At 41.2% G+C, this 18,555-nt stretch overlaps 1 protein-coding gene across 2 annotated transcripts in view; it reads right to left on the bottom strand.

Annotated features, from left to right (window-relative positions):
• The window catches only part of RMDN2 (regulator of microtubule dynamics 2), an 80,541-nt gene that overhangs the window by 8,023 nt on the left and 53,963 nt on the right, over positions 1-18,555 (bottom strand). For both annotated transcript variants that reach the window (XM_045287054.1, XM_045287055.1), the window contains exons 7-9: positions 9,687-9,762; positions 8,702-8,779; positions 7,069-7,167 (exon numbers count right to left, since the gene is read on the bottom strand). In XM_045287054.1, coding sequence (XP_045142989.1) covers positions 7,069-7,167; positions 8,702-8,779; positions 9,687-9,762 — 253 coding nt within the window. The remainder of the gene's footprint in view (positions 1-7,068; positions 7,168-8,701; positions 8,780-9,686; positions 9,763-18,555) is intronic.

Here is an 18,555-nt window from a genome sequence, read left to right as displayed (position 1 = left end):
TTACTGTGGCAAAGCTTCCCCTGGCCCCCAACCCAGAAGGATGCAGAGCCCAATAGAACAGGAATTCTTCTAAGATTTTACCCCCTCCCCCAAAAGCTTCCGCTATGAAACACTAACAAAAGAGGAATTTTTCAAATTTAAAAGGTGAAAGTTTCTGCTTTTTCACTTTATCCTCAACTTTAATCTCATTTCCAAGGGTAACCACTGCCAACATGCAAGCGAGCTGACCTCACCAAGCATATGGAAACAAAACAATAGATAACTTTTCTTTTTCTAATTAAAATGCAATTATTTCCACATTTTTTGGGCGATGGATTTTTAATGAATAAGTATCGCAGATATTCTTCAGGCATAAAGTGTATGAATTTATTTATCTCAAATTTTAAATTGTGCAAAACTAATCTATAGCGACAGGAAGCACCTCAGTCTGCAGTTGCCCAAAGCAGGCATTGGGGGAACTGACTGCAAAGGGGTTTAAAGGTAACTCCCTGAGACCATGACAATGAACTCTATCTTGAAATGTTGCTAGTTTCATGGCATGTCCGTTGTCACACTCACTGAACTGTATACTTCAAATAGGTATATCTTACTGTATGTAAATTATACCCCAATCAGGAAACAAAATACAAATCCTGGGGTCAGACTCCTAGAGATTCTTAACTAATTAGTCGGGCTGTGGTCTAGACTGATTTCTTTTAAAGCTTCCTGGATGATTCTAATGTTTAGCTGAGGATGAGAAACATGGTCCAAGGCAACTGTGCTCAAATTCTGGATAAAGTGGGAAGCATGTATAGTTAGAAAAAGTTCCCACAGAGGACCAGAAATGACCGCTGGCCTCAAACCACATCCTGAGATGCTCATTTTCTCCAGATTTCACCCACTGGGAAAGGAAAATGAATAGTCGTTAACATTCCTTTTCTATTAGGGCACTTAATGTGCTAGACCAGGGGCCAAAATAAAATGTTTAAAAATAAGAATGAATATCCTGTCATGCAATCTTCACAGAAAGCAACCAAATTAGGTGTACTATCCCCACTCACAGATAAGTAATTTCAGAAGTGGAGAAACTAAAAAATTTAACCAACGAAGAAGATCAGACAAGGTCGGATCCCAACCCTCCACCGTTTGACTCTAAAACCAGGCACGAGACCTTTAATCTCATCCCAAGAGTTACCATTATCAACATGCAAGACACCCGACCTTCCCCCAGAATAAGCAAACAAACAACCAAAAAATAGATACGTTTTTCTAATTAAAATGCGATTATTTCCACATATTTTTCAGCAACTTTTAAAAATTTATTATTTAATAGTAATACGGATACTTTTTCTGGCAGAAGTGGTATGAGCTCAACTAGCTGAGATTTTAAACGTGGTAAAACTACTCTGTAGGACCAGAAAGCAGATCATTGGACTCAACTGGATGGCTCTGGACATTGCCTCTCAGCGCTTTGCCTTTCTTTGGAGGTTGGAGTGGGAAGTAGGGGACTGCAATCCGGCTCCCACACTCTCCCTGATCGTGGAATTTGAGGCTCATGGGAGATTTTCTTTCTTCCCTCCAACCTCCCTGAATTCCTAGTTCTTCCAGGGTGTCCACCCTCAGTAATTGTAGACATTATGGGGAGGTGAATCCCGATACCTCCAGCTCTAGCACGAAACACATTCTCCAATGGAATGGGGGTCATGAGCCAACGGGATAGGGTCCCCAAGGTTTGCCAGGGTGTTTACATTTTAATGAAGCAAAAATTCTGTTACTTTTCTTGAGCACTTACTACATGCTAAGCACTCTCTAACTTATTTGTTCTTCACAAAAAGAGTATAAGACAGGCACTACAATGATTCCCATATTGTTGGTGACCTTGAGAGAGTCTAAGCAACATGTACACGCTTAGTCAGCTGGAAAGTGTCAGAGCGAGCGTCGGCCAGGTAGCTTGGTTCCAGAGTTTGTTTCCCTTATTACCTCCCCATTCTCATACCTACTGCTACTTTTCATTTTCATCGTGTACTATTCCTGGTTCACGAAGTCCCTTAAGACATTTTGTGCAGTGCCTTGGGAATCTATTCCTCAGTTATCACGTTCAGACTATGAGGAAACGAGTTTCAGGCACAAAGGGTACTTTGGTTAAACATGCTGTCATTCGATCTCAACTCGTGCCCATTCTCTGTGTGCAAATTAGAACCTTCCAGAGGGGTAGTGGGGAGATGAGTCACTTAGGGTACAGTATAGCAATAATGAAACCCACAACCTTCCTCTGGTTCTTAAACGCTTCCTCCCCGCAACTACCAGGACCCCAATATTGCCTTGCAGACCTGGTTAGACCAGATGATGCACAGCGGGACAGATGGGAATCAGAAACGCAGGGAATCTAGGACAGATGAACCTCTCAGGACCAGGGGTGACAGTGGCGATACCAGGAGGGAAAGGGGATGAAGAAAGGGGGAATGGATCACAGGGAGCTACATATAACCTACTCTCTGGGGGACGGGCAGCAGAAGGGTGGGTGAAGGGAGACGGCGGACAGTGTAATATAAGATACAATAATAATTTATAAATTATTAAGGGTGCATGGGGGAGAGGGGAGGAGGAAGGGAAGGGGAGGGGGGAAAAATGGAAAATGAGCTGATTCCGGGAACACAAGAGGCAAGCGAATTTTGGGAATAATGAGGGCAACAAATGTATAGATGTGTTTTATACAATTGATCTATGTATTGTGATGAATTGTATGAGCCCCAATAAATTGATTAAAAATAAATTTAAAAAAATATCATGGCTCTAAAAAAAGAACTGCTCCATGGGGTTTTCAACGCTGTGGGGTCTTTGGGACGCTAGTGGCAGCCCTGTCTCCCAAGGCACCCTGGGGTCAGTTGAATGACTGACCTTTCAGCTGGAATTTGTAGCATGGTCCTTATGTTTCCCAATTTAAAATGGAAGAACTAATGTTCAGTGGTTGAAAAACGGTGAAGGGATAATGCAGTCATGGAACTAATCTGGTTTTTCTTTTTTGAAGGAATTTTTTAAAATTATTATCTTGGATAAATTATCCTTACTGGGACAATGGTGTGGAGTTGATGCTCAAAAAGCACTGAATGCCAAATAGACTCGAAGTGGTTTAAAATTTCCATTAGTGCTTGAGGAACAAGAAGTTTCTCTTTTTTTAGTAACAATTTAAAACAATTATAAATTAGATGTGGGTTTACATTTCAGAGAATCAATTTTGTATTCAATAGTTTAGAGTACTATCATTTCAAACCCCACAGTAGTTGACCCTTCCCCTGCTCCTTGATTTCTGTTCTTCTTGTGGACGACTAACTTCTTTTACTCCCAAGTTCATGCCCATCAATAACCTAGCTCATTTCTTTTGTGTATGTGTGTGTGTTTCATTGGTGCCCCTAGACACCTTTTATTTTATTTTTATTTTATTTTCTAATCATTTTATTAGGGGCTCACACAACTCCCATCACAATCATGGAATTAACTTGTATGTTAGTTGCATCTCTTTGGTTTATCATTGTGCGACCGTAAACATATCAAGTCCCTCAAATCTTGATTTCCTTCTTTAAAATCAGACAAAGACGCCTTTAAATCAGAAACATGTGACTTTATGCCCTGTACTCTCTTCTGTTGGGCTCTGCTTGCATTCAGAACACTTATGTTTCCACAAACCACTCAGGCAGCCACTGGCAGTTGCTCAGAGATGAACAGTGAGGTGAAACTTATTGTCCACATTAGGAAATATAATCGCTAAGTTTCCAATCTGCTCTAAAGAAGTCAATTTAAGACTACAATAAAAATATCAGCAAGATTTGTACAGTATAGTGTACAGTCTGATTTTCTCTATAAGGTTAAAAGCCCATATGGGTAGTTGGGGAAAGAAGACATTTTCATAACCACAGGCCCCAGAGCAAGGTGAAGAGATTAACCCAACAGGAAATAGACTAGGTAGAAATAGTACAACGTCGTCATATGTGCCACAAACACATATTGCTTTTGAGAGTTTCATTAGCATGTTGTCGCTAGGTGCCATCAACTTGGTTTCGATCAATAGCAACCCTACGCCAAGCACAACACACCGCTGTTCAGAAAGGTGCAATCCACACAATTGTTCTTAAGTTTGAGCCCATTGTTGCACCCACTATGTCAATCCATGTTGTCAAAGGTCGTCCTCTTTTTCAATGCCCCTCTCCTTTGCCAAGCATGACGTCCCTCTCCAAGGACTGTTTGCTCCGAACAGTATGTCCAAAGTACTTGAACCAAAGACATGCCATCCTTGTCTCTAAGACAATTTGTTTGCTCTTTTCACAGTCCGTGGTACTTTCAATATTATTAGCCAGTGTCATCAATCAAATGGATCCATTCTTCTTTGGATGGTCAACTTACTGCATATCCTTCTTCTTCAATATCCTACTTTCACGTGAGGCAATGGAAAATGCCACGGCTTGGGTCAGGCGCACCTTTGTCCTCAAAGTAACATCTTTGTTTTTCAATACTCTAAAGCGGTCTTCGGAAAAAGAGCGGGTTTTCTACTCCCATAAAGAGTTACAGTCTCAGAAACTCACAGGGGCAGTTCCTTGCTAAGAGTTGTAATCAATTCCATGACAGAGGGTTTTTGAGACTTTTTTATTAAGTGTAAAGTTTCTGAATCTCTTCTGACATCCACTTTTGATCTGTTCTTTCTTTCTTTCTTTCTTTCTTTTCTTTTCTTCTTTTTATGGGGGTGGGTGGGGATCAAAAAGGAGATTCAATGATAAGTTGTTAACTCTAGCATCCATCATTTACTTTACAATGTCCTCTGTCTGATAGCAAGGTTATTCACATCGCTGGGCTATGATCAGAGGGGTTCAATAGAGGCTTAATCCATGTGGGGACCCTGCAAATGGATTTTTAGCTTCCACTGCCATCCATAACCTTCTGTAAACTGGAGATTCAGAATTTAAACTCTAATACTGTTCCCTCCAGATTTGGATTTCATTATTCACAATCCTTGGATCACACAGGTTGGTGTGGTTCTTCCACACAGACTTAGTTAATACCTCACTTAGATTGGCTGCTTGTTGGAAGACAAGACTTTAAGACCTCAAACAATATTTTTGCCGATAGCCATGCACCATTTGATTTCTGCACCAAAGCACTTAGCTACAGCACCATGTCTTCAGTAATTTCTTTGTGTGCGCAAATCCCGAGTTGGGCCATATTATAAAAACAAATTGTTGTTAGGTTAGGGTTATGATGAAATGGAAGCCCAAACCCATTCATATATTTAAGGTTTATATGTCTCTTGCTCATGTTAGAATTATCATTCTATAATAGTGAACATTATAAATTATCCTCATAGAGCAAAAGGTGATCTTATTAATAGTATCATCAATATAGCCATTGGTATAGATTTTAAGACATTGTTGAGAGAAATAAATTATCTATGTATAAGCTGACTTTTCAGACAGCAATACATGAATTATTGGTCTGTACAGATTAAAAGCTTAAGTGACTGGGCACTATTTACATGAACTGTGAGTGTTGGGGACAGGGCAAAACTTTCAATAACACCAATTCACAAATTCAGAACCAGGCCTGGCAGACTAAGTTGTGTTATCAAAAAAACAGAAGAGCATTAAAATAGTAAATATATGATAGACCTGAGACCAGTGGTTCTCAACCTTCCTGATGTTGCAACACTTTAATACTGTTCCTCATGTTGTGACCCCCCCAACCATAAAATTATTTTCGTTGCTACTTCATAACTTTAATTTTGCTACTGTTATGGGTGACCCCTGTGAAAGGGACGTTCCACCCCCAAAGGGGTTGCGACTCATAGGTTGAGAACCATTCTTCGGGACCATCCATTAGGCAACCTCAAAGTCCAATGACCACCGATTATAAAAGACGTAGTCTTTTGCAAAAAAGAAGACTATAATTTAATTCCTAAAATATAAAATTGTCATACTAATACCAAGGCATGTGCATACCTTGTTATAGCAATTCTGTATTTTTAGACAATAATGAAAATACTGGTTGACCTCATGTACCAAGAATTTAAAAAAAACAGTCTCCAACTTGTCTCCAACTTGTCAAATAACTTTTCCTTTTGGGTAAGAGGAAACTGACTTGAGTTGGCAGATGGAATCCACCAACCGGCCCATGGGAGAAAGCTGGGCCATCTGTAGCTATAGGGATTCTCCGTCTGGGACACAGTGAGGGCAGTTCTACCCAGTCTTGTCGGGTTGCTATGAGTTGGAATTGACTTGACAGCAGTGTTTTGGATTTGGTTTAGATGATAAACTTCCATCCATTTGCTGTTTGTTGCACTCTGGTGGTTTATGTGTTACTGTAATGTTGGAAGTTATGCCAACGATCATTCATATGCCGTCAAGATGCCCTGTGGCAGACGGCATCCAGTGGAGCTCCAAAACTCACATGGGCTATGAAAAAAGGCTTGGCATCTACTTCTACAAGTTAGCCGTGAGGACCCTGTGGATCACAACAAAGTACTGCCCTTATACACTGCTGGGGAAAGAGCCCCGTGGGCTGTAAGGCACTCAAAATACACAGTGAAATGCACAGTCATGAACTCAAGCATGAAGATGGCACCGAACTGGGGAAGGTTTCGTTCTGTTATACATGGGGTCGCTGTGTCACGATGAAGCAGGCCTGACCCGGTCTCAGACAACAGCAATACAGTAAGTTAACCAGGAGCATTTGGCACCAAGTCTACTAACCAGGGCACGGCTTTTATACACACGCGCATGTCTTGGAAGGCTGTTCCTAGAGATTGGTAGTGGGGGTTGTGATAACTAAAACCTTCATTTAGACCCCTGGCTTAGTAGTTGTAAAGCAGATTCTTATGTACGGGACATACAGCATCATAACTAGGTGCTCCTAGTGGTTTCCATTTAAGGCATTACTCACATTACAAAAGGCTTACAACCGAACACACCAGGACTAGAATATAAACTGGGGCTTCCGTCAGAGATCGACGTGGAGAAGAGGAAGACTTCCTGGCAACAAGGGTATCAAGGGCTGGTGCAGTTGCGTAGCCATTTCGATATTTGAATAGAGATACGCAAAGTATACCTTAAGGAAATTGTATAAAGCTTCTCCAATGGTTGATGTTGGTACTCTTCCAAACAGAGTAATAGCCATTTTTTTCTCAATCCAGTTCAGTTTTGAGACCTGAAAATAAAAAGCAACATAATCCTTAAAAGCTTGGTGATATTTGACTGAAATATATGTATATATATATATTTAAAACTGTATGAAAGAGCTTCAAAATGCTCATGTGAAAATGCCACTATCTTTTACTTCCATATTTCTATGAACTTTTGAAGCCCCCTCAAATGTACAGGAGAGCAAGTTGAAAAGTATTGTTATTAGAGCTCCACTTCATATAAGCAATGGTTTATTACAAAGAACACGAGTTTAAACATGTGTCTCTGATCAGCGGATGGCTGCAGACAAGTTAGCTCAGTTGCATGTCTATTTCAGTGTTCTTAGGGTGTCTTTAAAAAAAAGGTCCAATCAGAAGAACGGCTTCCAAAGGGACCTGCTGGGTCAGTTCAACTTAAGGCAGAGGTCAGCTCAGAAAATGACGGTGGCTGTTTGCTGTGGCTTCTCAAGAGGTGATATGGATACATTTTCTCAAAGGGCAAAACACTCTTCATGTAACCATGGGGTGAGCCTTTTCTTTTGAAAAAGATGCCTGTCCTTATCACGTAGAACAAATACTGGACTGCTATATGCCTGGAAGAGCTGTTTTATGTGACTGTAAAAAGAAATGTGAAAATAAACTTCCTTCTGAAGGTGTGAAAATTACAGAATGAATTTAAACATCCTCAGCCTATGTAACTTGGCTATATATTAAGGTGATTATCCTTGCTCAATTACATACTTTCTCATAGCTAAAGGAATTAAAATTGCCAGTTGTGTGGAATTATACTTGTTTTATTAAACATAGTAATAATCAAAATATTACTAATCAGAAACTTTAAAGTTATAGTTGGACTTGCATTGATGTACCCCTGAGGAGCCCTGCTGGTGTAATGGTTACAAGTTGGGCTGTGATTCCCATGATCGGCAGTTCAAAACTACCAGCAGCTCCGCAGGAGAAAGACTGGGCTTTCTACTCCTGTGAACAGTTAGACTCAGACACCCACAGGGGGTTGCTCTGAGTCTGCCTTGATGGCAGCCAGTGCCCCGTTTCAGCTAATCCTTTCTTCTATCTTATTATTTCCTTTGGGATCATTTTTTCTCTGAACTGCCCCTCCTCGTGATAGTTCCTTTACTGAGAGTCTGTCAACTGTCTATTCCATCTTGATCACACTTTTAAAAGATCATTTCGCTAGATATAAAATTCTATATTCTTACAACTACTTTCCCCAGTACTGGGAAGACAGAATTCCTCAAGGCTTCTGTTGTTGCCAGGGAGAGATCAGCTTGCAGTCTCATTTTTGTTACTGCATAGGTATTGTTTTCCTCTAATTGCTATTAATATTTTGTCTTTGCACTCTGCATTTTCACTTGGAGGTGGCTGGGTATGGCCTAACTAGATATTTAGGTTCATGGGATTGATTTTATTTACAGCACAGCTGCTAGGAAACAAGACACACTGAGTGGAAGTAGCCATCTGGCTCAGAAACTCAATATCACTTTAAATGTGTCACATCATCACAGTATGTTCACGTAAGGTTGATAAAGGCATTCAGCTTACAGTATAGCAGTATCTTCCTTTGAGGTAATACAAATGAGGTTCTTCAGGTAGTAATTGGATTGCTTTTTCAAGATGTTCCTGGAAAAAAATGTCCAAAGGAAATGACATCTTCCAAGTTCCAGATGTTGCTGAATGTACACACCCAAACCCCATAAGCTCTCAGTGGGCTTTCCGATGTTGTCTCCTTTCCTCCTTTAATCTCTACCACGTTAAAATTAATTCATATCAATCATTCAATTATCAAAAAGGACTGCATGCAGCCAGAGCTAGAGCTACGACTTAATACGGTTATATATAATTTAAAGTCAAAATGTCACTCTAACAATAGGAAACATGCAAGTCAAAATGTGTCTACCTACAATTAACCTAGCTCAGTAATTCAGAGGTGCACTTACAGCTACCAGGTGACGTGCAATAGGATGTGATGCAGGAGGAAGATCAAGGGGAGAGGAATCCAATCCCCTGGCATTGTCAAGATGGTCAAAGGAATTTGGAAAGCGAGGAAGAATTGTTTGCCTTTCAGAGAGTTAGTGACACTGAGAGGGTCTTTTTTAGCTGTTCTAAATAGAGACAGATTATAAATGATGTGCATGTGGATTGCTTAGTCCATTCATCTCTCACGGTAGATTAATTGTTAGCTTGGCTCCTACTTTCCCGCACCAAGTCGTTAAGCAGAGAGTGTTCACTAGTGACTCACACTCGTGTTTATCATTTATGGTGTTGGTGAGTTCATGACCAGAAGACTGAAGTTCTAATTCTCTAGCTTTGAAAATTGAAACTCATCTACTACGGGGCTTCCTTCAGGCTAGAAAAAGTTCATCTTTAAGGGTCCAAATTGATTCTTTTTGTCAAAGGCTGAATTTTATTTTTTCATTGTTTAAATGGAAAAGTCGAATCCCTATAGTTCAATGTATTGAATAATTAAGACTTACATCTGTTAATGAAGCATATAGCTATAATACGGCATTTCAACATCAAAATATACCTTAAAGCGATGGCCGTAGTTGACTTTGTTTTGTAGACCCTCAAACTCGGATACATAGCCGCACAAAATTGCAAGCCTGGAAAGGACAGACACAGCAGATAGTGCACACTTTTTAACCACACCGTACCGAGGACACATTTAAAATTCTCTACAGCACAGCTTCTTAAACTCAGGTTCAGGGCCCTTGTAACTGAACATGGGGGAGGGGGTCTTGAAGAACTTGTCAGCAGTAAAAGGCTTCGGAATGGGCAACAACCAAAAATGAAGTCAAAATGAAAGGCATATGAATCCAAGGTGTTCCTGGCAGCGCACGACGGTTTCAAATTCTTGGTGAGAGGGGTCGAGAGTGGAAAAAAGTTTAAGCAGCTTTGCTAAAGCATCCATTAGTCTTTAGCAAAAGTACTTAGAGTATCAGTGTCCTAAACACAGCTGGGATTTGACATCAACTTGAGGCCAGAGTTCTTACAATAACCAGGGATACGAAAACCTCCTATTGCATGTCTGTTGTGAGAGTAAATGAGCTGACACACATCAGGTGAGGAGACCAGTGCCGAGCGAGTTTCAATAAAGGTGAGCAGTCACCCTCAGCATCAGCATGAACATCAGTCACAAAGAAGCTCTGGGCAGAAGGCGGGAAACCACGTCACCTAAGCATGCAATTGGAAAACGTTCTGTAGCTATGGATTTATAAATCTTAAAATGTTAAAGATTCCCAACCTTTAAAAATATTCCCCTTTAATAAAAAAGTAAAAATCCATGCTCAATTTTACTATCATTTGAAAACTAAAACCAGTACCATGACTAAACAAAATGTCCAAGCAATTTTTTTTCTTTTCAAAAACCTCACTGTCTTCCTCACCCCTTCATGAAATTGCTGCAATACTTAAGTGGACCATCCTAGACTATTTAACTTTTTTTCCTCTCTGGGAATGCAAATTTTACATATAATTATTTGACTATAATGTGGGTATAATATTCATTCAGTAATTAGCTTATTTACTCTAAAATTGGGAATGTTACTTTTCTCATGCAAACTGTTTCTGTCTGTGCAAATGGCTTATGAATAACGCAGCGTTTCTTTCTTTTTGAGGCAAAATAGCCACTAGGTTAATATTCAAAATGTGTCATTTTTACTTGCATTCTCAAAATAACTGCGATAAAATGTAATGTTGGATGTTATTTTTCTTGATCATTTCTGTGGATAAGCATAACTTCTAAGTACACAAATGAAATAAGCAGTTTTCTTATTTAGCAGCAATGCCATTTCTGGACACACACTCACCACATTCAAACTCACTGCTATCGAGTCCATGTTGACTCAGTGACCTTCTAGGGCAGGACAGAACTGACCCTATGGGTTTCTGAGACTGTAACTCTTTTGAGCCAGTTATCAGAGAAGATCAATTGTTCGAGCCTACCCCAATATTCTGGCCTCTATAGCCCACTGGCCTCTTGATAGCTTGCTATGTCAAGCTGTCCTAGAAATTTCCAGCCTAAGTTTGTAGCCTTCAGATAACTCTCTACCGCCACCCTGTTCCAAGATGTTATTGTAAATCTCATTCCTAGTGGCTATGGATGTGCCCCACCCTGATCCAGGATGTTACTGTGGAGACTAATACTTCTTTCAGCTTTTGCAATCATCTAGGTGAACCCGAGTGGAAACACGGAAGGCAGCTGGAGTCTTGTACTTTGCAGTTTGAAAAGTAGGATAGGGTTTTTGCCTTTATATACCCTAACTGCTTGCTATTCAGGGCTGCGAGGTTTTAAGACATGCTTAAAAATAGTCTCCTAATTTGAATTTATTCTCTTGTGGCATATAACACAGTTCTATAAAAGGGCATCTTGTTTGGTAGAGAAGACCGCCAATGAAAATGGGGGACCCCCTCACCGAGACAGATTGACATGTAGTTGCAATTATAGGCTCAAATGCAGTAGTAATCATGAAGATAGAATATGTCTGGGAATATTTCTTGCTGATATATATATATATACATATATATATGAATGTCACTGTGTTGGAATGAATTGTCTCTCAAAATCCGTGTTGTAAAGCCTAACCTTTATGTGGTTACCATCTCACTTGGGAGTGCGTTTGTATTTGTTATACTAATGAGGTGTGATCAGTGCAGACCGTTTCTTGAATCAATCTCTTTGGGGAATAAAGAAAGATGTAGGCGGAGATGGGCTAAAACAGATACTGAGACTCTGGAGATGGCTAAGGAATCAAGAAGTAGAAGCTAAGGAGAATGGAAACTCCTCCAGAGCCAACAGATGATGAAAGGAGACAAGGACCTTCCCCAGAGCTAAAAGACTTACCCTAGAGCTAGTGCGCTGAACTTGGACTTAACAACTGTCAAAGTCCTTCATGGTGATAGTTCTGTTTCAGCAGCACTAGATAACTAGAACTGCCACCAGGATTGGGAATTGTCTCAATGACAACTAAACAACAACACTAACAATTTCACTCAACTTCTTAAACCAGATCGACTTTCACATTTGTTTCCACACCCACTGCTAGTCCATCCAGCGGTTGAGCACCTCCGAAAATCAGATATTGGGAAAACAGGCACTGTCCCCCAAGAGTGCCAGATTTTGGAAGCAAGTACAGTGCTCCCCAGACCTCTAACAACCACACCCGGTCCTCATTTTTATTCTGAGCGCGATCATTTTCCGACCTCTTCAGATTTCAAACCTTAGGCTAATTACTAAATGAACTTTTAATTTTCAAATAGCTTTAGATTTACAGAAAAGTTGCAAAGATTGTACAGAGAATTCTGTTCCCTTTACTGCTGTACTTCCATTCATTTCCCCTTACTGTTAACATCTACTATTACAATAGGTCATTTACAATTGAACCAACTTCGCTGCACCAAACCCTCACCCAGCGCCACGGAGGGGACTTCTACCCATAGGAACCCTGTGTAGGATTTTGGGGGCTATAAATATTTACCAGAGATGAAAACCACATCTCCCTCAAAACAACTAGTAGCCAATGCTTATACAGGATCTTTTTCGGGTTTTTAATTCTTTGGGAAGTCTGTAACTCTTAGACTGGAGGGTTCTTGCGCATCTTTCGGGTTAGTGCGGATAATTCCAATGGGCCAGGCGCCAGCTTTGGCGAGCTGACGTCACTTAATCAGGTGGGAAGATGGGCAGAGTAAGCCTGGTAAATGGAAGAAATGTTGGCTGCTGTCCTTGGTAACAACGCTGTCACTGGACCCTTAACCAAGCGTGTGAAAATTAACAATATTGGTGCTATCACTCACAAGTAAAATTTTGCTTAAGATAATCAAAGAACAGTGAATCATTAGAGTGTGCCAGAATTAACAATATTGGTGCTATCACTCACAAGTAAAATTTTGCTTAAGATAATCAAAGAACAGTGAATCATTAGAGTGTGGCAGAAAGAAGCTGGATTCGGAAGAGAATGTGGAATGGGGGCTGTCATTGTGGATGGATCTCGTTGGAAAGGAAAGAACACCAGAAAGATATTTAACTTGAGCTTTACTGACTGTGCCAAGTCATTCAACTGGGTGCATCATAACAAATGATGTATAACAATGTAAAGAATGGGCATTCCAGACCACTAAATTGTGCCAATGGGCTCAAGTCCTGGAACAATTGTGAGGATGGCACAGGACCAGGCAGTGTTGTGCAGAAGGTCACTGTGGGTCAAAACTGCCTCAAACTTAACAAAAAGAGCAAATCGTGCTTATGTAGAACCTGTACCTAGACTAAGAGACAGCGTTCACACAGAACGAAAGGGTTACTGAATGATTTGCAATCAAGAAAGGTGTACATTAGGCTTGAATTCTTTCACCATACTTACTTAATTTGTATGTTGAAGAACACAGGATCAGAATTGGAGGAAGCCTCATTAACACCTCAAGATATGTAATTGATACCAACTTGCTTGCTGATAAAGATCAAAGATTACAGTCTACAACTTAAAGGAAACAAACATCCTCACAACTGGACCAATAAACATCATGACAAATGGAGAAAAGATGGAAGCCCTCAATGATTTCATTTTAGTTAGATTCACAATTAGCTCTCCTGGAAGTAACTGCCAAATCAAGTATGTGCTGCACTGGGCAAATCTGCTGCGAAAGACCTCTTTAAAGTGTTAAAGAGCAAAGGTGCCACTTGGACGACTAAGGTGGGTCTGACCCAAGTCATGGCATTTAAACATTTTTTTCATTAATCATTTTATTGGGGGGCTCATACAAATCTTATGGAAATCCATCATTTAATTGTATTAAGTACATTTGTACCTATGTTGCCATCAACACTTCCAAAACATTTTCTTTCTACTTGACCTTTTGGTGTCAGCTCCCCTTCCACCCCCTCCCTCTCTCACCCTCGTGAATCCGTGATCAAATATGTATTATGGTTGTTATTTCATGTCTTACACTATCTGTTGTCTCCCTTCACCCACCTTTCTGTTATTCGTCCCCCTGGGGGGCGGGCTATATGTAAATCCAACCATGTGATGGGTTCCCCCTTTCTCCCCTTTCTGCCCCCACCCACCGCCCCCACCATCCCCCTATGATATCACTACTCCCAGTACTGTTCTGAGGGTTTTATCTGTCCTGAATTCCGTGTGGCCAGGGCATTTTTAACCACCAAATATGTGGCAACTGGGCAATGCATGAAGAAGACTAGAGAAGAACAGATGCGTTTGGATGGTGGTGCTGGAGGAGAAGACTGGCTGTACCAAGGCCTGCAGAAGGAACACATCTGTCCTGGAAGAAGCTGAGCCTGTTTACTCCTGGGAAGACAGGATGAAAAGACTTCCTCTCTCATACTTTGGACATTTCAACGAGAGTCCAGTCCCTGGAGAAGGACATAAGGCTCAGTTAAGTGGAGAGTAGGTGAAAAAGATGGATCGATCACCAATGTGATGGATCGACATTTGATACCACAATGAGCCCCATCATGAAAACAATTGCGTGTGGAGCAAACGCAGCCCTTCATTCTGTTGTTCACAGGGCCTTTAGGAGCGGGAACTGAATGGTGGCAGCGAACAGTAGCAATGACATTGTGAAACAAGTGAACTGACAAATGACCCGGTCATTTTCGAACAACCCTACTGCACCATGTAGTGTCGCCCCACAGGGCTTCCACGGCTGCACATCTTTCTGGAGGTGGCCTGCCACACGTTCCTCCCACAGAGCGGCTGCTGGATTCACATCACTTACACCTAGCTGAAATTTCTATCGTCCACAAGGAATCTGACTCAAGGCCTTGTGTTAATGCAGATGCATGAAGCCACTTTCTCTATCGACCAGCAAAAGAAATCCTATTTAGAAAAATGCATGTGAGATCTAGTATTTGATCTTGTTATAGATTTACCGAATAACCCAACTAATTATTTGTTATAGCCTCAAAAGGAATAAATACTATGTTCACATTAGCTACAGTGATGATTCATCTTTTCCCCCCAATAATTCCATTGGTGTGCGGGCGCACGATTTTAAGGTCTTGTTCACTAGGTAATGATACTTAAAGTTTTCTTTAGTAAATTCTCAAACTTGGGAAAGCTAGAGTACCAATCTGAAAAGTAGTCCACTGTCTCCATCTAGCGGCCATTCTAACTGTACAGAATAAGAATTCTGTTTTCTTGGCATTAAAATGGACTATATCTTTACTAACTGTTCCAATAACTATGGAAACCACTCTGTGAATTTCCCTGCCATGCTCTTGACTCCACACTGATTCTATTTATACTGGGAGACAGTAGAGGTAGTGTAGTATTATAGCAGAAATACTGAGATCAGAATGCGAGGTCTGGACTCTAGTTTCTGTTTTTCTATTTACTTTGAGGCCCTGTGTACTAAACAACACATGCACACTGCTTGTTTACTGTAGCTATACAATGGAAGCAGGCTTCCCTGAGACCTATTTGCCATAAGGCATGGGGATATAATCAGAACAACACATTTGTAAGGCATGAATTAGTAGGGTCAGGCCTCTTTAGCAAATAAACTGCAAATCCACTGGTGTTTTTATTCTCTTAATTTCAGAAGGTTTTAGGCTGGTACAACAAAATTATTTTAATGAGAACATTTTTATTGACAGCGTGGGTCGTCTTATGTTCCAACAATGAATATGAAAAGTAAACCTCTAAAAAGAACACCTCTCAAATAGTAATCCTTTATAATTAAAAGCAAAACCAAATAAATAAATAAGATAATAAAGCCAAAACCGCACCAGCTGCTGTTGAGTCCACTGACTGCCGAGAACAGCAGCGTGCACAGCGAGAGCAGCTCCACTGGGTTTCAAGGCCGTGAGCTTGCAGAAGCAGTTGCCAAGTGATCCTTTCCAGGTGCCTCTAGGTGGACTTGAACTGCCAGCCTTCAATCGTACGAGAGTGCCTAACCTGTGCCAACAGAAGCTCCTATCCTTCACAGTAACCATTCTTAAAGATGGTATCTTTAGTTTCAAACCACAGGCTTATAAACCATCACATGACAGTACAAATCAGGAAGCTGCCATCTTTCGCTCGAGGGTCAGATAAAAAATGCTTTATGCTTTGGGGCCAGTCTTTTTTCCAACTACAGGCAATTCCCGGGTTCGAATGAGATTGTTCCTAAGTGTGTCTTTAGGTGTAATTTGTCAGGTAAGACAGAACAGGTGCACACAATTCTTATTCAACCTAGCTTTAGTCAAAGAGGAGCCCTGGTAGCATAGTGGTTATGCGTTGGACTGCTATCCAAAAGGTACAAAGTTCAAAACCACCAGTTGCTCCGCCGGAGAAACACAGGATATTCTACTTGTGTAAAGAGTCACAGGCTCGGGAATTCACCAGGGCTGTTCTACTCTATCCTGTATGATGGCCATGAGCCAGCACTAACACGATGGCAGTGAATTTAGTTTGGGTGTACCGCAAGACTCATAACTGCCCCTTAGGGTTTCTGAGGCGATAAGTCTGTATGGGAGAAGAAAGCCTCGTTCTCATGCGGAGAGGCTGGCAGATTTGAACTGCTGAAGCTGTGAGTCAGTATCGACCCAAGAGCTCTGAATAAGTTTTTAGTGCAAGAAAGTTCTTGAATCCCTTTAAACAAATTAATTACTGCAAGAAAATTCTTGAATCCCTTTAAACAATTTAAAAGCTGCCTGTGCAGCAAGTGAAGGTGGCTGTGATGTTTGTGATGCAGAATTAGTCTCTAGTAACATCACTCAAATTTTGATTTTAATTAATTATGGAAATAGCTAGCTTAAATTTTAGCCATAGTTTCTCAAGTCGCAGTTTAGAGTTCTCTTTACCATCATCCTAGACCTCTGCTATTTAATTGGATGAGGACTCTTGCATTCAGTAGCTATGACTATATGAAAGAGTACCCCCCCAAAAAACAGAATTGCGCTTTTGTGGTATGCATTTTTCCCACTCGGCGAAGATCAAGCAACCAGCTCTGAGTTAGTGCACCCAGTGGCAACGCCTGGGAAGGTTCCCTGTTCCACGAAAGCAGTTTTGCTGGAACCTCATTTTTGGTGATGGCTGATTTAAGAGAATAGTGTGCGGCTGTGAAATTTTGCATCCTGCTTGGGGAAAATGCCGCAGAAACTGTTGTGATGTTAAACACAGCTTACAAGGACAGTGTTGTGGCAAAAACTCAAGCATACATGTGATTTTATCATTTGAAAAAGGGTGAAATGTGATTGATTACATACCTCCTTCTGTTTGGGTCAACTCATAGAGTATTTGGAGTTTGTTCCACCAGGTCAGACTGTTAATCAACACGATAGCAATGAGTGTGGTTTGGGCTTACCGCCTTGTTCTCATGCAGTAAGACTCATTCTCATTCTATTTAGAGATTCTGAAACGATTGTATAACAGTGTGTATGACAAAAAAAACCTGATTTGTGGCAGATGGGGGTCTGGTATTGCCACCACGACAACGCACCTGCTCACGCAGCTAAGTGTGCCAGTTTTGGACAAAAACCAGAATGTCTCTCTTGCCCAATGAACCTTACTCACCTGAACTCGCTCCATGTGATGTCTTTTTGTTTTCATGAATGAAGAGGAACATGAAAGGACAGTGATTTGATGACATAGAATAGGTGAAGGAAAAATGAGGTAGGAGTCGGCCCCAATCCCAACTACAAGAACAGCCCCCCATCCCTGCAGAAGAATTCTCTTCAGAGGACAGCACTGAAGCTACAGCTCAGGGAGAGGGACAAGTCTGGTCAGAGCACGCAGGAGCAAAGGAAGGGGGAGGGAGAGAGAGTGGAGCACATCCTGGCCCACCAAGCCCCAAGGACGATATTCATGCTCAGAGCAGCCAATGCACAGAGAGGATCTCAGGGCCGGCCCCAGCACTAGACACAATATCCCTCACTAACCCATAGTGCTATGGAGACAACACTGGAGACACAGTGTGGGAATTGTGCCCGATCTGACCCTACCACACCAAAGCAAAACACTAAGGGTGTGCCACAGAACAGCGAGGGGAACAGAGTAACGAAATCCCCAGGGAATACCAAAAACAGACTTTGGGGTCAGGGTGGGTTACCCCATCAGATTCAACCCCAAAACACTCCTAAAGGTCAACAAACAGACCTGGAACTACTTACAGGCTTTTGTGTGTGTGTGTGTGTGTGTGTGTGTGTGTGTGTGTGTGTGTGTGTTGGGGGGTGTCGCTGCTTTTTGTTTTCTTTTGTTGCTTTGTTTTGGTTTTTTGTGCATTTTATTATCTCTGCAGGTCTATCTACATAAGATAGGCAGGATATACAATCTGGAGGAGCAAACAATGGGACTGATGGTTTCCGGGGAACTTAGGAGAGGGGGAGGCTGGGGAAAGGAAGTGGGTGTTAACAAACCCAGGGACAAGGGAACAACAAGTGATCCAAAATGGATGGCAAGGAG

The sequence above is a fragment of the Echinops telfairi genome, unplaced genomic scaffold (genome assembly GCF_000313985.2).
Source record: "Echinops telfairi isolate 266 unplaced genomic scaffold, ASM31398v2 ScPeMD7_10;HRSCAF=50, whole genome shotgun sequence".
Lineage (NCBI taxonomy): Eukaryota > Metazoa > Chordata > Mammalia > Afrosoricida > Tenrecidae > Echinops > Echinops telfairi.
Note: the sequence above shows the minus strand (reverse complement) of the source record. Positions and strands in the feature narration are given on the sequence as shown.